General features: G+C 57.6%; 1 protein-coding gene across 1 annotated transcript in view; it reads left to right on the forward strand.

Moving 5' to 3' along the window:
• The window catches only part of CCDC88C (coiled-coil domain containing 88C), a 109,470-nt gene extending 91,159 nt beyond the window's left edge, over positions 1-18,311 (forward strand). Inside the window, exons 23-30 of the mRNA XM_054567147.1 lie at positions 198-343; positions 2,821-2,910; positions 4,231-4,469; positions 9,544-9,732; positions 11,741-11,809; positions 13,917-13,985; positions 14,628-14,914; positions 16,013-18,311. Of these exons, the coding sequence (XP_054423122.1) occupies positions 198-343; positions 2,821-2,910; positions 4,231-4,469; positions 9,544-9,732; positions 11,741-11,809; positions 13,917-13,985; positions 14,628-14,914; positions 16,013-17,026 (2,103 nt within the window). The 3' untranslated portion in view covers positions 17,027-18,311. The remainder of the gene's footprint in view (positions 1-197; positions 344-2,820; positions 2,911-4,230; positions 4,470-9,543; positions 9,733-11,740; positions 11,810-13,916; positions 13,986-14,627; positions 14,915-16,012) is intronic.
• The last annotated feature ends 4,240 nt before the right edge of the window (positions 18,312-22,551 follow it).

Below are 22,551 nucleotides of genomic sequence, written 5' to 3' on the forward strand. Positions count from 1 at the left end.
TAATGATATATTTTCCTTAGCAATTATATCTAAATGATCACATGTGACCCCCCAAAAGCTTATTAATGAGTTTTTTACATTATTTTTTAAATGGTGGTTAAGTCTTTCTCCTTTCTCCTCTGAGAGAGGCACATTCCCAGCAGTGGATTAATCCCAGAGGCACCTGGTGTGAGCGATGCTGTCGGTCTGTGTTTCAGCTGCTCTCCCGTCTCAAGGGGAACTTGGAAGAAGAAAACCACCACCTCCTAAGCCAGATCCAGCTGTTGAGCCAGCAGAACCAGATGCTCCTGGAGCAGAACATGGAGAGCAAGGAGCAGTACCACGAGGAGCAGAAGCAGTACATGTAAGGGGCATGGGCTGGCGCCTGGCGCCGAAGGGGCCCTGGGCTCCGGCTCCCCTCCCAGGCCCTAGCGTTCCGGGCAGAGCTCCCTGGGCGCGTTGTGTCTTGGGGGCAGGGGGACGGCCCGTTTAGCAGTGCACCCTCCTCTTGTTTCTGTGGAATGGTTCCAGAGCTCTGCAAGTAGGGGTGGTTCGCTTTTGTTTGCTTCTGAAGACATTGCCTGCTGCTAGGAGCTTCTTAATTGCCTTTTGGAGCTGTTAGCTTTAAAGACTACAACAGTGACAAAGAGCGGTACCTAGGGAAAGAATCCAGACCGGAGGTTGTATCCTTCCTACCTGTGTCTGCTTTCCCCCGCATGAGCTGGGCGGTGGACTGCGTGTGTGCTGTGGTCGTACAAACCAGCGGCCGGAGGACGAAGTCCCAGCTTTGGCGTCAGCCCTGCGAGGTGCCCAGATCCAGTACCTGGGCACCAGAAACTAGTAGGGGTGATGGAGGATGAGCAGAGCTACGTGCACACCAGGCAGAGGTTGAGCTCCATGGGGACGCGGAAGGAAGTACGGTGGTGGGAGTTGGGGTCCTGCTACTGACGACACAGATAGAGAGGAGCCAGGCAGTTGGGGGCGGGGAATCACGGTGGAGTTTGACGTTGTCTAGGTGCAGGGAAGGCGCAGGGAGCGCCGGGCCGGAGAAGACTTTCCTGCCTGGCTCGCGAGTCGGATTCCCTGGGAAGTGAGTGTTTAAGGGATGCTGGGCTACAGAGCTTAGGGAGCTGCCAGAAGTGAGGTCAGGAAGAGGAGCCTTGGTACCGGAAACCTGGTGATTTGGAAGTCAAGTAATCTGAGATGCCTCTCGTGGGTCCAGGGTGGTCTTCACCCCTCTGTGCTGTGCTGATGGGACCATCCTTCCTTGTGATTGGGAATGGCTGGCCAGTGTGGGGCAGAGGGACATGGTCTCAGTGACCAGTGGACACTGTCCCAGGTCCCCGGGGTAACGATTCTGCAGCACTGCTCTCCTCATTGCAGCTGCTCATCCACAGGTGCCTCACCACCTGCTGGGGGAGGGTTTATTTACATGGAAACCCGCACTGTAGTTTCAGAGTAGAAGCGACTGCTGCCTGAAGCTGGCCCTCTACACCCAGCTGGTAAAAGTTACCCACAGAGGCTGGGCAGGTACAGACCAGAAGAGCAGGAGCCTGGGGCCAGGGGGAATGATCTGATGGTGGTTTAGCCTTGGAGAGTGGCTGCCAAAGGCCAGGCCGCTGGCGACCTTCCCGAGCTTGCTCCCAGCCGGATGTCTGTCCTGGCCCGGGGCGCTGTGGGCCTCCTCCGGGAGGTTTGCGCTGCTGGGGTGGTGGGTCCACCAGGCATGAAAGCCCTGTTGCATCAGACCAGGCGGCACGGCTGTGGGGACAGAGTAACACACACTAGGAGAACAGGCGTCGGGCCAAGGGCACTGGGAGCAGAGCGGGCTTGGTGGCCAGGGCCCGATGGTTCGCGAGGTGCCCCCTTCCCGGTGGACTCTTGGGAAAGCCCTCAGTTTAGATGGAAGCTTATGGCAAAGGGCCTGAGCAGCGGCCTCTGGTCTGGAGGCCCCATTTTTAGGCAGAGAAACCCCAGGGGTCTGAGGTGTGAAGGCCACACCGGCCGCCAGAGGCAGGGACGGGACCGGAGCCCTCTGGTGGCCCAAGGATTGAGGGGTGTCTCTTTGGCCCTGTGTTTTCGAAAATGTGAACTAATTTCCAACATTTAGAAAGCAAGAGATTTTGCTTCACAACCTGGGTTACTGGATTCTTTGAGGGGAAAACATCGGAAGACCCACCCACCTAGAGCAGCACTCAATGTGCTGGGCCTGTGTCCGTGCCCACGCGGCTCCGCGCTGAGCTGCCCGCAGCCCCCAGCACTCCCCCTGGCTTTCCAGGCCTGCTCTACTCCTGTCTGTCTGGCCCCGAAAGGCTCTGCGTTTGCCTCCATGGCTGTGTTATCGGAAACCCGGCACTGGAATAGGTCCATGTCAGAGGCCTGACTTCGCTAAACTGACTTTTCACCTTGGTGCCCATTGAACTCACTGAGGGCAGACGCCTCCCCACCACCGCAGGTATCGTTGGTCTGCACTGGCAGCAGCTAGCGTGGCCCGGCGTCTGACCCCGAGTGGCCCACATTCTGCACTGACCTGGCTGGAAAGGCCTCGAGGTCTCTGAGCTTGAGTTTTAGTCGGTTAGGGGTTTGCTCTCCTGCATTGATGTCCGGCCTGATCTTAGGGGCGCTGGCAGGTCTCAGAAGGGTAGGGCTTGTGGACCCAGGTCAGGTGCCTCCATCCACACATTCCCAACTCAGCGATCGAGGTGGCCTTGGGCGCCATGGTGTTTGAATCTCAGAAAAGGACCAGCCTTTTCTGGGCCAGGTTCCAGGCCGGGCCAATGAGTGGATTTATGTGTTTTATTTTAAAAACCAGGTTGGTTTTTCTTTCTCCTCTGTTCACAGAGACAAATTAAATGCCTTACGGAGACATAAGGAAAAACTGGAAGAAAAAATCATGGATCAGTACAAGTTCTATGATCCTGCTCCAAAGAAGTGAGTTGATTTCAGTTTCAGTAACTTCAGCACAGAACAAAAACTGGCTGTCACGAGTAGGGGCAGACTGTGGCTGGCTGGAGCAGGGGCCGGTGTGTCGGGCCCGTACCTTGGCAGGTCCCGCCTGGCACAGGAAGAATGTGGAGGTCCCGCTCAGCCCTGCTCTCTGTACCCAGGGTTAACTGGGAGGCCTGGCAAATGTCAGCTGGCCACGAGCCCTTTTAAGGGGACAGAGAGTCTGATGTTAGAGCTGGTAAAGCAGGAGTATCAGGTTTTGTCTCAGAATTTCACAGGACATAGAAAACCATGTTTCTGTTTGGGGAAGGAAGCTTGGGTCAGACCCCTGGACCAGCACCCATGGCCTGTAAACATGAGAACCTTTGGCCTTCGCTAGGTGCCTCGGGACCCACCAGATCCCAGGGCGGCCTCCCAAATACCTTCTCTTCTCCAGAGAGCAGCAGCCCCGGCTGTGGGCCAGCTCGGTCCCTGAGACGGCCAGCATCCATCCAGCAAGGCTTCCCCTGGTCCTGGGCCTGAGCCTCGGGAGTTGGCCCTTCACGTTGTCCTCTCCCAGCCCGGCCTTGCAGACAAAGTCACCATGATCCCCTCAAGGCCTCTCGGTTGAAACCACAGAACCACCGAGGTTCAGAGCCTCTGCCCGAACCTTCTGTTGCCAAGAGAAGTTGAGGCACCAATGAGGACTCTGAGGGATCTGTGGAGGCACAGGGCTGTGTGGCGGCGGAGCCAGGACTGCAGCCCAGGCGTGGTTCTTGTGCCAGAAGGCCACCATTTCCGGTCAGCCGCAGTGGATCACTTACCCTGTAAATTCGCTGCCCACCCCTCCCTGCCGCCTCCCCCTCCCCAGGTTCCTCAGTGCCAGCAAGGGTCAGAGTATGCCAGCTTATGTCACTTATTATCAACTCTAGCAGAAAATGAGGCCCCTGACTCTTCCCCAAAATGGCATTTTCATGGAAAAATTGCCAATACACACAGGTCAGATGAACCCAGCAGTACTTCGCGTATCTTGCATGGGTAACCAAGGGCTGAGAGCCGTATTTGTGAAGCTCCGTTCTCCTTAGGGGCTAGCGTGGGTTCCTGCCTCGGTGAATGCTTCTACCATCGCTGGGTTGGTCGGTGTGAATTAGCTGCAAATTATGCCCTACCTCCTGAGCCCCAGATACGATGGCCGGGTGATGGCAAAGAGCGCCATCATTCTGAATCCATCCTTGTGGCCAGCCTCCATGGCCAGTGAGGGAAATACTAGGGCCCCAGGGACCTGCTGGAGGGACAGCTGTGTCCTCAAAGTCCACTTCTAACTAGGAAAAACCACTGGATTGGAGCCAAAGCCTTAGTCAAATTCATCAAACCAAAGAAAGAGAGTTCCAGAGAACGACCGAAGTCAACCACAGACGACCCTCCCTGGCCGCTGGAGTCCTTGGACCCGGCCTCGCCCGCCGCCCCTCAGCCTGTCAGGTCGCAGCCGGAGGCCCCTGAGACCACCCCTTCAGGCTCGAACTGTGTAGAAGAGCGAGACACCCGCAACGGGCCCGTGGGAAAAGGTAGGAGCGGCTGACCTGGCCGCAGGTGGGGAGGGAAGGGGCGGACTGCGCGTCTCCCTCGTGGACAGGGTAGAACGAGCGAGACAGCGTGTGGATGTGCATGTGTGTAGGAGCCAGAGAAGGGCTGCTTCATACGCGGACACCTGCCTCCTTACGTGTGATAACAGCCGAGTGGCAAAATAAACGCACGCCAGTGTTGTGGCAGTTTCGGCCCATAACAGTTCAGTGACTGTAGCATGAGAAGCATCACTCAGCATGTATGTGGTAGGGACTCGAACACCTGAAACTGATGTCCACACAGACACCACAGAGACAGGCTCAGTGGCATGTGTTTTGGGGTTTCCTTGTATCTCTCAAAGGCCGAGTGAGCATTTCTGTAGCGAGATCTCCGGTGCATGTAACACGTGATGGGCGTGTGCAGGATCTTCAGCAAGTCCTCACGCAGCTCTGATCTTTTTATCACTTCGAAAAGCAGGTCTGGTTTTCCTGTCCAACCTAATCGGGCCTTGAGTCCTGCGGCCACGGGGTGTGGTTTCCCTGGTCACTTAGCTCTGTTGTTTGGAGTTTGCCAGAGCTTCTGAAATGGATTTCCAGTTGCATGTCCTGTGTTTCATCAAATCTGAGAGGCTCTCAGTTACAAGCTAAACAATTACTGGGCACACATGAAAAGAAAGTGAATGGGTTGTCACGGCAGCGGCGGTTTCGTCCGTTGCCACCCCGCCCGTGCGACTGTGGCACGCCCGAAGCTACACCCTGATTTCAGGGAGGTTAGGGTTTGGGGGCCGGGGCGGGGGATGTTTAATTGATCTTACAAATCAATTAAACACAGCCATTGCCTTAAATATGCCTAAGTTTTCAGTTACTTTTAAATACCATTTTATAGATTATTTCTCTATAAACCTGCCAAACCTGCCTCCTGAGAAATTTAAGTTCCGTGATAGACACTAGGACTGTCGGACGATCGGGCCTGCGCCCGAGACTCGTGCGCTCTCGGGCTGATGTGACAACGCTGAGGGCTGGGGGCAAGCCGCCTCCTGAGTGTGACATGTGCACAAGCCTTTCTGGGGGACCGTCACCACTTCTCAGTCCTGCTGTGTCCCTTGCAATGCACAAGTGAAGTGTACACGGACACACCCATGGCTTGGGCACTAACGCTTGCTCTCAGGCCTTTTCCAGGGGGTGAGTTAGGTACAATGCTCACATGCAGGTACGTGATAATGAAGCTTATTAACGTGGATGGTAATGAAGCTTATTAACATCCGTGTTTATTGGAGGGGCTCTGTTGCCCCAGGTTTTCACACTGGCTATGTAAATTTTTTGGCATTTATCACCTCAACTTGCATTATTGTCTACATTGGCTTAATTAACTATAATCAGCCTAATTGAGCTAGGAAAACTTTCGGAGAAAGAAAACAAAACACTAAGGCTTGCCTGGTCCAGACGGTTGTGCTGATCCACGAATGGGCAGGTCAGTGACAGATGTTAATAAAGGCAGCCATGGCATGGGTGCTCTTCCTGAGCTCAGCACCTTTTAGCTCATTTACATGCTCTCTCTGCCTCGTTGAGCCCCAGCTGCCTTGTGAGGTGGGCACGATTACTGTCCCCTTTTCGGAGCTGAGGAAGGGAGGCGTGGCAACACCAGTTGCCCAGAGAATAAGTGTTAGAGCTGGGATCCGAGCGCAGGTGTGACAGATTACGGAGCCTGCGCTCTTAACCACTATGAGCACTGCCTGCAGTGAAAGCTGCAGGGGCTGAACTAACAAACCTGGGGCACCAGCCTTGAACAGTCCGCCCTTTATCCTTTGGTGTGAGCTATGGCCACCAGGTGGTGCTGTGGAGAAAGAAATAAGAGGTTCCAGTGTGGACTTTTTAACCCTAAATCAGAAATGAGATAAATCAGTTATATTAATGTACGACATGTTCAAAAAGTTAGACCAGTTGTCTGCTCTGATAGGACCCTATAATTTAAAGGTCATAAAGTGTAGGTTTGGAGTAGGGAGTGTATAGGGGTCTAAAAGAGAATAATTCTTAATGTTGAAGGTGTTTCAGTACCAAAAAACGGTATTTTCTTTATCTTCGAACTCGTCCTGCCGAAGGAGGTTATTTTAGATGTACAGGAATTGTTAGTGGGCAGTCCAGATAGACTGCATCGTCAGAAAAGGCCAGAAGCGTGTCGTGAAGTGTCTTTGCACAGGACTCGGAGCCATGGGTGAGCGAAACGGTCGGGGAGCCTGTCATTGAAATGGATCAGTAAGAAAAGCCTGGCCCTAAATTAATACACATTCTTATTTAATAATTTAACACATTGAAATTGAAAAATGGCCCCGCTCCTTGGCTCCGGGAGCAACACAGAACTTGCCTCGCACGCCCAGTAAGGGCAGCATGGGCACGAGGGCGCCACAGAATTAATTAAATGGCGTCAGAGCATAAACGATCCACCGAGTCCTGCTTCCGGCCGTGTTGTGGGCGTTGTTTGCCTCTCTCCTGGGTCGGGCAGGATTCTGATTTCCCAAGCCCATTAGCTAACTTAGCGTCATTTGTTGTTATTTTTCATTTCATTTATTTGCTGTTTGTTTTTTTTTCCTTCCTCTCTTGGGTTATCCGGGGGATAACAATTTAGCAACTCAGCGCAAAAAGAGTCCCTTTTTGAGAAGCAAAAGCAAGGACAAAGACAAGTCTCCAGCGGCCCACCCAGCTTTCTCTAAGCGCCTGCGGTTCTGGTCGGCCTCTGACATCCCACCCTCTCCTAACGAGTCTGTCACTTTTTCCCAAATTGGAGATTTCTAACCCTTTTCCTTTATCGGTGTCTTCATCATGTACCCTCCTTCATTTCTGAAATTCAAACAAACAAACAAAAAACAGTACCTAAAGGCCAGATGACCCGTAGTGGACCCCTCCTTCCCGACCCCAGCTCCAAGCCAAGCTTAAAGTAGCCAGCGTGGATTCTGATTTCGAAAGAGAAGATGAGTTGACACACCCTCTGGACCGTACTCCGTCACCGCACAGTTCTAGGGGAGCCTCGGGACACCCAGACGCAGGTCTTGGGCCCGGATGTCCCTGCTAAGTAAGTCCCCTGGCCGTGTGCTGCCCTCTCTCTCGCACCTGCAGGCTTACGTTACGCCCGTGTGTAACGCAGAACTGGTCCGTTGTCGCTATGCTTCCTAAAGTGTGCGGCCTCTGTCAAGTGAGTTTTTTTTTTTTTTATTTTTAAGATTTAGTTTCAAGCAGCTCCATTTAAAACTGCTGCCGTTTTTTTCCACTTTCCTTCTCAGAGCACGGAATTGTTGGCTTTTACGGATAACGCCCTTTTTAGGTGTGCTCTGTGTTTTGGAGGATTTATTGCTCCATTCAAGCATTTTGAATAATTGGATCGATGTTGCCAAGCCAGGGCTGGGCCCAGAGTGAAGTCTTAGGACTGTGCGGAGGTTCCCTGACCTCCTGGATGCTGATGTCAGAACCGCAGCGGACAAGCATCAGCACGCAAATCGCAGCCAGAGCGGGGGAAGCCGGTCCACAGAGGCCTTTAGCTACTGCTGTGTTTCCTGTCTCCAGCCATCCTTGCCCCACCTCCATGACTTTCGCCATGTCTTTGTCACCTGTGTGATTACTTACATGTCTTCCCTTGCACTGACTCACTGTATCCACTTTAAATTTATTTTAAAAGGAAAGATTATTATCAGTATTATAACTGGAAAACCAGTTTCACCATAAAAACAAGGTAACCATAAAAATAAATACGTAGCTATTACAGTGTTCAAGTCAGTTCCTGCCGCGCTGACCTGCTGCCCCCACGCGCTTTGGGCCCCCCAGGCTACGGCCCGGCCCTCGCCACTGTCTCCCGAGCCTGCTGCCAGAAACGGGCAGCTCCCGCCCTTGCTGCTGTGTGCTCCGCTCCGCCTCCCGCTGCTTCTCATTTGCCTCCACCCAGGGGATGCCTGTCCCATTCATTCCACCAGACTTGAGTCTTGCTTCTCATCAAGGTTATCTTTCAAAAGCCAAATTTTCTCCTGATTTCAAGTCGCAAGATTTGGGTGCTTAAAACATCACAGCGAGTCCAGGCATTGGGCAGCTGAGGAGCAGGGGGGTCAGGTCCCTGGAGGAGAGTGGAGGGGGGCCAGAACCTCGACAGTGGAACGCTGTGCAGAACAGCCTTTTCCTGATGCTGCTAGGGACCCAACAGCAGTAGTTTTTAGCTTGTATTTGGAGAGCCTGTCCTCTTCCCTCTACTAGGTAGCTGAAGGGTTTTTTTGGGGGGGGGGGGGCGTGGTTCTGATTTTTTTAATACTTTTTTCAAAAAGATTTTATTTTTAGAGAGGGGAAGGGAGGGAGAAAAAGAGGGAGAGAAACATCGATCAGTTGCCAGTTCCAACTGGGGACCAAACCCACAACCTGGGCATGTGCCCTGACCAGGAATCGAACCTGCGACCTTCTAGTTCACAGGCTGATGCTCAATCCACTGAACCAGGGCTCCAACTGTATATATGTGTCCGTGTAAGATTTTATTTAACTCTGACAAGAAAATATGTTCACGGCAGAAAATTCAGAGATTGCAGAAAAGCACAAACCACGAGGTGAAAGTCCCCCGTGCAGCCAGCCCCACCGTGCAGAGACGGAGGCTTCTTGGACAAGTTATGGTTAGGGTGGCAGTGATCCTCTTTCTCAAGTCGTAGTGGAGGCAGTTGGCAGGGTGCACGTCCTGGACCCCCGGGGCCTCGGCTGCGGTCTGGGGTGATCCTGAGCAGACATCTGTCAGGGTCTTTTTAAGTCGGGTTGGGGTGAAACACAATGTCACATGGCACGTGTGCCCTGCAGTTAATACCGTGGACTTTGACCAACATTCTGTTTGGCCTCTCGAGCCCGCCCTTCATTTTCTCCCAGCCGTTCGGGGCTTGGCTGCGATCCCTCATGAGAGGGCCAGGGCCGCCCCGCTCAGACCGCAGCCCCGAGGCCGCAGCCCAGCTTCTGTCTCCGTGGTCCGTGTGCCCTGCTGCCTCTGCTTCCAGGCCTCGGTGTGGCAGCCCCACCTCGGCATGGGGCTGTGTGGCCCCGTTTCTCAATGCCCTTCTTTGCCCAGGCCCTGGGGACCTAAAGCCAAAGCGAGGGTCCCCGCTCAGAGGCAGCCTTGACCGCACGGATGCCTCCGCCGACCCCGCCGCGAAGCCCTGGCCCTCAGAGCCGGGCCCCTGGACCTGTTCATCCTCAGCCATCACCACGGCCCCTTCCAGCTCCACCCCCATCTCCCGGCACCCGGGCCGCACCAAAGGTGAGTTCCGGGTCCCCCCAGAACCATGAGGGACAAGCGGCTGGGGCCCAGAGCACTCCCTGAGGACCCCGGCTCTCAGAGGCAGGAGGGGTCTCAGACTGCGGCGCTATGCAGCGTGGGTGAGCTGTGCACAGGCTTCGGTGTTACACGGATGCCGGTTCAGGCCTCAGCTCTGCCTAAGGCTGTGTGCCTGGGGCAGATAACATCCCCGTCGGGAGGCCTGGCCTGGAGCCACTGATGGGAAAGCGCTAGAACCCACCACCACTGCCCAGGAACTGCTGGCATCAGTAGCTCCAGAGCAGGCATGAGCCAGAGTTTGGGCTAAAGTCGGGCAACCTAGGGGGGTTATTCTCCAGGGAGGAGACTGCACAGGGTCTCAGAACTGGGGGTCAGTTGACAGAATGGAGGGCGAGTGTCCTAAACTGGAAAACAAGGGCCTTCGGGGAAGGGTTTGCAAAGCAAATGTCTCCTGCGTAGCCATGCGTGTTCACTCCTCAGATGGGAGATTGAAACGTCCTTCGGGCTCTCTGATTAGCAAAACCCTTCGGGCACATCTTGCCAAGTGAAGCCCAGGACAGTTCAGGGACCCCGGACACCTGAGGAGACAGAGACCAAAACCATCGAGCACAGAAGCGAAAGCTTCCAAGTGCCCATCATTGGTGCCAGAGCGAGCGAAGCTGTACCTGGGAAACAAGAATGGGTTCTGTAAAAAGGAGCATTCGGCGGGGAAGCACTGGGAAATTTAGTGTGCAAACAGAAGGAAAAATAAGCTTAAAACTAAAAAGGACTGTCTGCTTATAACTTAGAGATGAAAATGTCTGGAGAAACAGCCGAAAGAGCTGCAAGTGATCACCCCAGGGTGTTAGAAATTAAAGAGAATGAGAAGGGAGGCTGTTTTTCATAGCGATAGCCCCCACGGGACCCCTGCAGCCGTGGCAGGCGCAACCCTGGCTTGACACACAACGCGGAGGCAGGCAGGGCCCTGGAAGAGACGGGCTGCGAGAGCCCAGGGCAGCCGGGCAGTCCTCCTCCGCCCCAGCCGGGCCCTGAAAACAGCCGCTTGCTGTTGGGTGTCAGGGAATCGCGCTGCGTGCTGGCCAGGGCAGACCCACGTCAGCGTTCACTGTTGGCAGTCAGCAGTCTGCCCCGATCCCCCAGGCTCTGGGGTGCAGAAGCCCTGCCTGGTCTCCAGTAAGAGCCAGGACCCCCTCTGCCCTCGAGCTCCCAGCGGCCTGTGTGGTTAATGCCCAGCTCTCCCGGCGTGTCCACCACCGTTGCAGCCTGGCTCCTGCCCTGAGCCAGAGCCCACGCCTGTCCATAGGCCCGCGGCGATCCTGGCCAGTTCTCACGCTCAGGTGGATGGGTAACTAACTGCCTGTGAAACAGAAACCCTGTTGCCAGTTTAGAGTCTGCTGTTAGAGAGGAACTCGCAGGTATGAGGTGCAGGGCATTTGGTTCAGCTCTGGGAAAGGGCCGCTGACTGGTGGCCCGTAGGCTCCGGGCTGTTCTAGTGGGCGCGGCTGGTGCGGGTTCCATCCTTGGGGAATCCGCATCCTTGCTCAGGCAGCGGGTTCTTTCCTTTTCCCTCCCCCAGCCATGTGACAGTAAGGAGGCCCCCGGAGGAGCATTGCTGTCAAGGTCCTCTGCTGTTGGTGCAGCTTCAAGGGTGACAGGGCTCCAGGGTACCAAGTGCCAGCTCCTTCGGCTGCATGACCCCTAGGCCCGAGCGCTGCTTAGGCGTGGCGCCCCCATGATTGCACAGGTGGAAGCGCGATGTGAAGTTGAATGGAACAGGAGTCGGAAGTGTGAGGCTGTCCCAGCAGAGGAATAGGGACAGGCGTAGCATAGGCTGGTCCTCAGGGCACGCGGCGCTGCCTCGCCCCCAGGCGTTGGGCCCGTGCCACGACTCAGTGCTGGGCCGGAGTCGGAGGTGGCCGTCTGGCAGGAGGCCCAGGCCTCCCCACGGCTATTCCAGGTCCCTGACTCACCGGCCTTGTTTTCACCGCAGGCTGTAATTCAGATGACAGCCTCTGCGAGCCGTCCCTGGAGCTGGAGCTCACCAACCACAGGCAGCAGGGTGAGTGGTCGGTGCGCTGTGCCCTCGGCCTGGGTTCTCGGCCTTGTTTTCAGCCACAGTGCTCTTCCTTCACGCTAAGTCCCATGTGGAAGTCCAGCACTCAGAATTGGCAAAAGTGGAGTTATGTTGAAGTGGGAATCCCTCAATGCCCCTTCCCTGCCCTCCCCAGGGGCCTGTGCATGGACCTTCTGTTTACATACCTCCAGTGATGGGGGAGTCACTACCTGTCAAGCATCCTACTTCTGGGGGCTCTAACGCCTCTTGCTTTAAGAAAATTCTGGAGACCCGTACCAGGGTGCCTTGATTCCTGGGAGGTCTCACTATCCTCACTTGGATTTCAGTGGCCCAGAGCGGCTCCAAGGTGTAAATGTCATCAGAAATTGTTAAAAGCACTTGCCATCAGATTTAGGCATATTGTAAATTTCTGCAGAAGGGAAACAGTGCATTTTACCAGCCTTCTCAGAAATGGAATGTTGCTTTGGGTTTTTATAGTTTCTGAGAAACAAAATTCTAGAATAGCAGCAAGGTAATTCTTTAATGAAAAGAGGAGGCTCAGAGAATTTACCTGGGATTCAGCTCCTGAAGTGATGACCCATAAGTATGGGAGCGAGCATCACCCCCAGCCCCTGCGTCGCCTGAGACGTCGAGCGACGCTGACGTGGGTCCACGCAAACAGTCACGTACGACTTCTGGGCAGAGATGGGCTGTGGTCACACGGGGACACCACGGAGCCCTCACACCCCGACCCTGGGAGGCGGGTACGCGGCGGGGCATCTGCTGCAACGCTTGGTCAGTCTCGGCGAGCAGCCCGATCAGCGGACAAATAGGATTTTCTTCCTAAGTGTTCTGATTCCTGGAGCTTCTCTTGTCAAGAAAGAGAAGACAGAGGGGTTTGCAGTGCAGGGCTCGAATGAACAAAGGTATTTTCAGACCGGCTGATTCGTATCACAGTTGCCTTTTAGTGACACGTATTCCTTTTCAAAGAGAAAGGTGCTTTGTTTAGTTCAGACGTCCCCTTCTCGAAGAGGGGACTTCTGCTTCTATACTCTTTGCAAAAGCAAAAACCAAGTGATTTTTGGCCCACCCTCAAGCCCCCTTAGCAAACAGGTTTTCTCCAGACACCTGCTCGTTGCAGGGAACCAGCCTCCCTGCAGACTTTGCTCGGTGGGGAGGACACAGAGCATCTCGCTGCGTGTCCGCTGTTCTCATTGCGGTTCAGCCCAGCACCAGCTGTGTGTGGGGACGAGGGAAACGCAGCCCCGTCCCCCTGGCTGCCGGCTGCGCAGCGGGACAGGCACTGACAACGTGGGGGCACACCGGCGGGGGCCGTGCTACTGCGTGTGCTGGAGGAGTGTGCCAGGAGGGCGGTCTGCAGGCCTGGAGGGGATGGCCAGCCCTTGGGGGACGGCTGCCCGCCCTCACCTGGCCGCCTGCTCTGACCCCAGGGCTGCGGGAGACACTCACAGGAAAGGTACACACAGCAGCCAGGGGGCCAGTTCCCCCTCCTTTGGGGCAGATGTAAATTGGGGACAAATAAAGAGGAGCTGAAGGACAGCCGACAACCAAGAAAAGCAAGCACTCGCTTTCTTCCCTCCGGGGGCCCAGCACCCACTCCTGTGGATGCCATGGCGAAGCGGCCCCGCACGCGGGCACATGCTTCACGGTACACATGCAGACATGCACATAACCACCATCTAGGCAGGGTGTCTCCATGTGTGCTCCAGAAAGCTCTGTGCAGTCCCGCGGGTGGTTGCTCCCAACCCCCCAACCCTTGGCTAACCCAGAGCGGCCCTTTGTTGTCTGCTTTCTGTATCTGAGTGCGGCGGCACATTTCCTGTTAACAAGCGTGTTTAAGGCCACAGCCCCAGACCTCACAAAGCAGACAGGTGTCATCCCGGGTAGCCTCCTGTGCACTGCCCCCAGCCTCCGGTGAAGCCAGACCCCTCCTGGGAGGGCCTAGACAGTCCCCAGCCCACCCCTCCTGAGGCCCTCTGCCTGAACTTCAGCACAGGGCTGCTGGGTCGTGTAATATTTTTTGGATGCGGCGGCATAGTCTGGGGTATGCTTGGTCATCACCCTTCAGGGTAACGTTGTCGTTTCCTTTCAGTGTCGCGGCCAGGTAGCTTAGAGAGCAGCAGGAACGCGTCCAGCGACAGCTCGCCACTCACCCTGAAGGGTAAGTCGGCCTTCCCTTCCGTGTGCTTTTCAATGGGCTTGGACCTTTGGCCCTGGGCTCATCTTACTTGCATAATTTAAAAAATGCAACCAGCAGGGTTCTTAAAGCACTGTGCGTTTGCATTCAGAGGGCACACCGTTCAGTTTCAAGCTCAGGCCTGGGAGCCGCAACAGACTTTGGGTTCCAATCCCTCCTCCTCTGCCCAGCTCTGGGCACCTGGTCGAGCCACCCAACCTCTGAATCCGAGGGACTTCACCTTCGGGAAGGGGCTGTAGCTCCGATCCGAGTGGCCAGCGCACGGCGGACGGCCTTGGCTCCTCTCAGGTGTCTGAAGTTTGCTCTGTGGTGCAGGATAGGCCTGCCTTCGCGGCCGTCCCTGTGCGTCTGAAAGAACGTGTGCCGCCTTGTGGCTGTTAACTTATGCTGGAGCAGAAGCTTTCTGCTTTTCTCCCAAGTTATTTTGTTTTTAAATGCCAGTGTGAGATTCTAAAGAATTCCAGAATGTCCTTGGCACCCCCAGCGGCAGCCGGGAGCAGGTGCCCTGAGGAGTCTCTGTTGGCAGCCCAGGGCCCCCCAGTGGTGGGGGAGCGAGAGCTGTGGGAGACTGATGCGTTCTCTGCGTCTCCTCGCCCTGACCCCCAGGTTCCTCCGACCGGCTCCACGGCAGGACCGAGAGCTTCAGCAGCGAAGACCTGGTCCCCAGCAGAGACACAGCTCCTCCGCCCCGGGACGCCAGCACCCCAGGACGCGCTGCCCTCGGCCGCCAGGAGTACCCGCCACCCCGGAATGGGCCTCTGGCCCAGGACGGCGTCCAGAAGAGGGGTGTGGCCCAGCCCCAGGCCGGGGTGCGGCCCTGCGCCTCCCCGAGCAACGAGATGGTCACCCTGGAGGAGTTCCTGGAGGAGAGCAACCGGGGCTCCCCCACCCCTGTGAGTGGCCCAGGGGCGCGCGCTCCCTCACTCCGTCCTCAGGTGGACCAGAACCACAAACAGCCAGATGGGGCCGCGGTGGCTCACCCTGGTGCCGAGCCGGCTTGGGGTGGGGAGCACAGCCACCAGCCAGCCATCTCCGCCGTGTGCTGGCGGCCGGCCCGGACCCCGGCGGTGGCTGCTTTCCCATCTGTGAAGGGAGCGGGCAGCAATGTGCCGCCCACAGGGAGGGCGGGGGCGGTGTGTGTCCACCCCCGGGAGCTTCTCCTGAGGAGAGGCCAGCGCCCTCTTGCAGGGTTAGGAGCCCAAACACCCACTGACTCTGAATCATCGCGGGCAGATGCCGGCAGGTCTTCCTGGGAAAGGCCAGAGAGTAAACACTTCCGGCCGCATGGTCACCGCTGCAGCAGCTTGACCGCTGCTGGGGCGGGGGGTGGACTTCAGCCCTGGTAGCGGCTTCGAGGGAACAGTGGCGGCGTGGCCATCCCCTGCCCGGCCCTGAGTTCCCCTTGGGGGCCCGCCTCTTGTCCCTATCACCCCGCTTCTCAGATCAAGAGAAAGCTCGAGGTGGTGGCAAGGGCTTTGAGTGCGCGTGGTTCTGGCCTCTCAGGAGTGGACCTGACCCTCATCCTGGTGGCCAAAGGGAAGGCCCTGGCAGACGGCCGAGCGCGGCGGGCGGCGGGCGGGTGCCGGTCTGCTCTCCCCTCCCGCTGGGCTTGGTGGGAAGAGAGGGACAGGTTGAAGTGGCGGGCTGTGGGCAGGCCTCTGGGCCTGGCCTTTCCTCAAAGTGGACAAGTTTTGCAGGGAGCCGTTCCCTCTCTGGGGCTGTTTTCTGGCTGGTGGAGTGAGGGGTACCTGAGCGATGCTTGGGTCTCCCCCTCAGCCGTGAGCTGCCCCGGCCCCCTCCACTGCCCACCCCCAACCAAGGGCAGTGTGTGTGGCAGGGGCGACGCTAGGCCAAGGACGGGCCGAGCACGAGCAGGACACCTCAGTCCTGGCCGTGCGGGCTGTGTGGGGACATCCTGGGTGGGGGGGGGCTCTCCGAGGACCCTCCTGGCCCTCACTCCTGCCTCTCAGCTCGTCCCCTCTTCTCCGCAGGACACTCCCAGTGGCCGGGATGACCTGCTCAGCGACTACTTCAGGAAGGCCAATGACCTCCCGGCCATTGGAGGCCAGCCAGGACCGCCTGCCAGGAAAGAAGGGGCCAAGATGCCCACCAGCCTCGTGGCCCCCACCATCAAGATGGCTGTCCATACCTCCGAGGGGAGGCAGCTGAAGCCCGGGCAGTACGTGAAGCCGAACTTCAGGCCTGCAGAGGCCGAGGCCCCACCCAGCGCCCCCGGGAGGCAGGCCCAGCCCCCGCCCCCGCAGAGCCTGTCTCTGGGCCGACCCCGGCAGGCCACCATGCCACTGGCCTCCCACGCGGCCGCCAGCCGGAGCGCATCCCTGAGCCGGGCCTTCAGCCTGGCTTCAGCTGACCTGCTTCGAGCCAGCGGGCCGGACGCCTGCAGACAAGAGTCCCCTCAGAAGCCGGGGGGCTCGGAGGCCTCCGGGGGCAGGGAAACAGGCAGCCACGCCCTGCAGAGCCCCACGCCCTCCAGCTCCCACAGCCTGGCCCGGGAGCGGACCCTACTTGTGGGAAAGGCCGGTGGCCCCTGCCAGGGCCTGGGCCCCCGAAGCCGGCCGCTGGACACGAGGCGCTTCTCCCTGGCTCCCCCGAAGGAGGAGAGGCTGGCTCCGCTGCAGCAGTCCGCCACAGCCCCCGCCATTGCTGCTGGAGGCGGCGGCGGCGGCTCCCAGCTCCTGCACGTCTCACCTGCTTCAGCCCCGGTTGCCAGGACTAAGCCTCAAACCCCCCAACACTCGGGGGAAGTGGCCACCGTCGCCCCTGTCCGGGCGGGGCCCAGCCTCTCGGAGGGTGATGGGATCCCAGGACAGGGCCACAGAGAGGGGCTCCCGGCCAAGAGCCCGGGCAGGTCTCCCGATTTGGCTCCCCACCCCAGCCGGGCCCCTGAGGACTTCAGCCGTGGGAACAACTCAAAGAGCACGCCGGCGTCCCCAGAGCCAGGTGGGGACCAGCAGACGGTGTGGTACGAGTATGGCTGTGTGTGACTCGTTTCCTGGACCCGCTGCTCCTGAACCTTAAAACTGCGGACGCGCCTCCTGGTGCCATGTTCTTCCCTCCTGTCGGCCTGTGGTGTCGGGAAAGGGTTTGAGAATGAGAAAGGGGTTCCCGTGCGTTTTTTCCTTTTGGTTTGTTAACAAAAACCCTGTGCCAAGCCCTACGGCATTACACTCCTTGGTGTGTGACATGTCTTCCAAACCTGTAGCCTCTGGCATCTGGTACCTTTTGAATGAATCTCCTTTGGCCTGGTGCTCATGAGGCAATGATGCTCCGGACCTCCCCGAAGCAGACACTATGTGAGCACGCCTCATACGAACACTTGGTGGCAGCTTGTTGGCCTCCGTTAGAGCTTACACGTGTGTGGGGGGCTTGTGCCCAGACACGCACATGCACGCTCACATGCACGCTCACATGCACGCTCACAGGGCTGAGCCCTGGTGGGTCTGAAAACTCTACTCCCTCTCCCAGCAGCCGTCTGATCCTTGGAGAAGCCCACAGAGGCCCAACTACAGAGACCATGAGGCCCTGGGCGGACCCCAGAGTCAGGCTCCCTGTTACCCTAGAGCGGTGCCGGCTGTTTGGGTCCCACGCACTTCTCTTTCCCCTGGGGCCGGGTGGCCTGTGGCCTGTGGCCTGTGGCCTTGGGCCTTTACCTCTCTTCCTGCAGGTGGCTCTGGGCCCACGTGGGGACCTGCCCTCCCTGGCTCACTTTTCTACAAACACTGGATCTGCTGGGCTGGGGGTGGGGCGGAGAGAAGCCCTGCCCAGCCCCCTCCCAGCAAGTGTACATAGTGTACAGAGGGGAGCGTGTGCACGGGCGCGAGGGGTGCGCCTCGTTTGCAACGTGGCTGCCGCGCCCTGGTGTCCCCCGCCACGGAGATGTTGATTTATTATTTCTGAATAACTTCTTGCGGTAGAAACCAAATTTCTTTTAATATATTACATGTTTGTGTACACACTCATGTGAAAGTATATGTACTTGGAGGGGGATCTATTTATGTTCCATTGGGAGTCATTCTTTTCCTTCAGGAACCGCACCTGCTGCTTTTGTGTATTTGGTCAGGTTCCTGACACGTTTTCTTTCCTGTTTAGTAAAGGTGCTCTTCCTGGGATGTACTAAACCTGGTGATTTTGGGTTTTTTTAAGGCTTTTTTCTTTTGGTTTAATATACTGAGAAAGAAATGGGGATGTTAACACTGTCAGTTTTAGGATGCTCTGGGCTGTGTGTTAAATAGCCGTTGGTTCCGGGACACAAGGAGGGGGTTGTAATAAAAAATGGAGTAGAACCGAGTCCTGGTGTTCCTCGCCGCTCGTCCTGGCAGCGCCGACAGGACGTCGGGCTCCGGGGGCTCCCCGCGTCACCCCCCAGGCTCCTCGGCCCACGAGCCACAGCTCCCTCTGCCTTGCGGTCAGAGGGTGTGAAAGCCGGGCTCCCCTGTTTACCGCACAGCAGCTCTTTCCCAGACTTGCATTTATTTCGAGGTGAATCCCATTTCGATGGGCTTATATCCCTACAGGAGCTCAGCTTAAAGTGGTCCTTTGGGTGTTCCCAAGACCACCCAGCTAGGAAGTGCCAGGCCTGGGGTTTTGATCTTGGGGGCCTCCGATCGGAGGCGGGGAGGCCGGCACACAAATGTCCCCACCTGACCAAGTCGTCACAATCTGACCAGCTGATGCTCCACGTCCCCTTCGCTCCTCACCAGACCTGTCCTGTGAAAGGGTCTCCTCCCGCATCCTTTCCCGTTCTCTCCCGAGGTGCTGCCGTCTGTCCCGCTGCCCGCTCGGGGAGCTGCTGTCGCCCCGCTTTGAGCCGTGCAGCGCAGCGGCACCTTGCAGCCTTCGTCCATGCGGCCTTTGGCCTCTGCGGGATCTGACACCTGGCCAGTCGCTCCTGGGAGCTCTCAGCGTCTGTCTCATGATCCCCTCGCCTCTGGGACAGCTGGAATGCTCAGACTGCCAGTCCCTGTCATTCACTCGTTCCTCCCACGAACAGTCACTGAAAGCTTCCTGTGTGCTGGGTCCCAGGCCCGCTTTGAGGCGTCTCCCTGCCCATGCCGTCCTTTCCGGGCTGACCCCGCCCCGCTCCCCTAGCACTGACCCTCCTGGACTTCAGGCCGAGGTCAGCCGCCTGCCTGACCCCCTGCCCGGGCGGCAGGCTTCCTGACTCTGGCTGCTCTGGGCTCCCGGGCTCCAACACCAGCTCTGTCATAGAAGCCTGTGATGCAGGCTTGTCCCCTCCTCTCTCCACATCCGCCATTTTATAGGTCCCCCAGGTGACGTGCCATGAAGATTCCCCTCCCTGGGCCTCCACACAAGCTACACCCACCCCGCTGTGGTCTCGGCTCTGCGTGACTCACCTCAGGGTGCCCCCAAGCCTCCATTGCTCCCCCTCCCGCCCAGACAAGCCCACGCCCACCCATAGCTTTAACTACCATCTCCCCGGAAGGCTCCACACACCCCCAGCCCCCGCTTCTCCTTAGAAGCTCCAGATCTGTTTCCGGCTTGAATGTCGCACAGACACCTCCAACTCAAAATGCTTAACACTCAGCCCACCGCACTCCCCCTCCCCGAGCCGCTGTGCTTCCTCTCATCTCTGGCCCCTGACGTCCAGACGGGGGTCGGCATCCCCTTTCTCTTGCCCACGTCCTCTCTGTCACTCCCTCAGTGGGCTCCAACCGTGACACCTCACCCACATACACAGCCAACCCCCAGGGGTGCCCCCCGGGCAGTACCACGGGGTCTCTGGCAGAGGGGGCATCCCAGATCTTGCACTTGCTGAGCTGCAGGGCCCACCCTCTGTGCACTGGCCTGGGAGATGTGTGACCTGGTGGGTGGGAAATACCCAAGTGACCGCTGGATGTTGGTGCCCACGGCTCCGGGCTGCGGTGTTCCTGGAGAGACGAGGGACCGCCTGGGGGGCAGGGGGGCGCACTCTGGGGCAAACAGGGACATGAGGAGATTTGAAAGGGTAGGACAGACCTTGGGGGTAATGCAGCCAAGTGTTTGTCAACCAACCGGGAGGGAATATATTTATATATATATTTATATGTATGTGTGTGTGTGTGTGTGTATGTGTATATATATATATATATATATATATATATATATAGACAGCCAATGGATTCCCTCAGAAAGCTCTCATTGATTTTTGCTTAAACTCATGTATTTATAACGAACCCATGCTTACCCTCAACTGACGAATAAGTTTAGTTCCAAAGTGAATGTTGGGTGATATTTTCTTTTATGTTATCAAGTAAAACAAGCTGAGGGTGTATGTGAGAACTTCACTCATTTGTTAATGTGAGTCAGCGAGGTGGTTGTTTTCCAAATACCAGATGAAGTTCCTCAATTTCTTGTGCTATTCTCAATGTAATGGCTACAGACATTAAAGGGGGGGGGGGAGAAAGAGAGAGAGAATTTGCATACCATAGTATTCACCCAAGACACGCTTTTAAGTTTAGTCTTCACTATTAACATCTCCATCACTTCCTTAAGTCTAGGACAGAGACACTGATGAAAACAAATTAAACCCTGATTTGGTAACATTTGCCCATTTCTGTGGTGTAAATATTTTCACCACAGCCAAGTTCAAGCTGCCAACATGGTGTCACCAACCACAGAGCTGGGAAGAGATGTGCGGTGTCACCCCGTTATATACGATCACCTCCATACAGATACAATAGGTATAAATAACCCCAAGAGCCTAGGTAACAGTAAAATAACTACAAGCGGCAAGGTCTGAGTATTTAATACCTTTGTTTTTAATATAAATCATTTAATAGCAGGTTTACATAAGTTAATTTTTAATGATGGCTGTGTTTAACACTTGGCTTGTGAAATTCCTGGAAACTCACCGGCCTGCCCTCCCAGCCAGTCCAGGCTGGCTGCAGCTCAGCACGTGGCGTTTTACGGATGGGCTGGAAGGGAAGGGGGGACAGGTGAGAAGCGGCCTGCGGAGGTGCGCGCCTAGAGCGGGCGGAGCCCCCGGGCCCTAGGAGCGTCTCAGATCCCGGGCCATGTCCGGTGCCGAAGTCACAGTGGTCTCCCCACACAGGGGCGCGCAGAGGCCACGCGGGCTGCGTCCGGAGGCTGGAAACTGCCCGGGCTGCTCTCTCTCCTTCTGCTCTCCCTCGCTCCCCTTTCCCGGGGTAGGGCTGTAAGAGCGCACCTGGGGAGGCTGATAGACAAGGGGCCTGGGGAAAGGAAGTCACCTCCCTGTCTGTAAAGTGGGGCAGAGTGGACAACGGGAGCCGGGCAGGAGCCTGGGTAGGCGGCGCGTCCCGGCAGGGCCGGCACGTGCCCAGGGAGCGCTCACAAATGTCATCCTCTTTGCAAGCTGGGCTTTCCGGCCCAGCCCCCGGGAGCCAGGTTCACAGAGTCGCTTCGCACAGGCAGGCCGAGCGCTGGCAGCGGCCGCGCCAGTCACCTGCGCCCCACCTCCGCTCCCCAGGAGACCCCAAATCAACGAGGACGAGTAAACCTCTGGGCTCCTCCCTGTTCCCTCAGGAGCCCTTCGGGAAGCCGCGTCCTCCCAAGGCGCCCCGCGCCCGCCGCCGCGAGTGCGCCCGCGGGAGCCCGCCCTGCAGTGCCTCCCGGCGGCGGCGGCGGCGGCGGCGGCGGCAGCGCGGCGAGCCGGAGCCGCCCCGCACCACGCCCCCGCCTGGTCCCGGCGCGGCCGCCGCGGTCGCGCGGCCATCCTTCCGCTCCCGCTGGCCGGCTGGCAGGCCCGGGCCGGGCTCAGCCGGGTGGGACCCAGCCGCGGCCTGGCTTCCCGCACCTGGGACCTGAGCGAGGTGAGTGTCCCCGGCAGCTCAGGTCGGGGGGGAGGGTGGGGCAGTGGGAGCGGCAGCTCAGGGGCGACAGCGGCCGAGGAGACCGGGGGTGACCACCCGCCTTCAACAAGGCCGGCTCCCCGACATTCCTGGGGCGGAAAATTCAAAATCCAGTCCCTGGTATAAGGGCCTGTGGGGGGCGTGGAGGAGGAGAAGGGCTGGGAGGTAGGTCCCCGTCATTCCGGGGTCCAGATCGATAGTGCTTTTGGTGTCCAGGGACCTACCGGCACTTGGGTGGCATTTGGGGTCACAGCAGGCCAGAGAGAGTTGCCCTGATCAGGGTCTCTTGGAGGGGGGCAGATCTCAAAATCCGAGGCTGTCCAGGTTCCCTAGGGACAGGCCCTCACCTGTGGGGACGGCAGCTAAGGCCCACAGAGGAGCGCTGGGGGAGGAGCCCAAGGGCCCGGCCCAGAGCCGGCTCCCCTGGGCTCAGTGACCGCCCCCCACCCCCGCCCCGCTCCCCTGGGCTCAGCGACCCCGTAGCAGGCTGGGGCAATGCCACCCTGCCCTGGGGGCTGGGGGCAGGCTGGTATCTACTGAATGCCTGCTGGTGCTAGTGTTTCTCCTACGTTATCTCCTTTAACTGTCTCCATTGATCCTTTCCATTCATTCAGCAAACGGGCCCTCTGCTGGGCTCCACCTTCCGCCCCCACCATCAGCTGCACCCACGCACCAGTCAC

The sequence above is a fragment of the Pteronotus mesoamericanus genome, unplaced genomic scaffold, assembly GCF_021234165.1.
Source record: "Pteronotus mesoamericanus isolate MK-2021 breed Mesoamerican mustached bat unplaced genomic scaffold, CSHL_Meso_final contig_182, whole genome shotgun sequence".
Classification (NCBI taxonomy): Eukaryota; Metazoa; Chordata; class Mammalia; order Chiroptera; family Mormoopidae; genus Pteronotus; species Pteronotus mesoamericanus.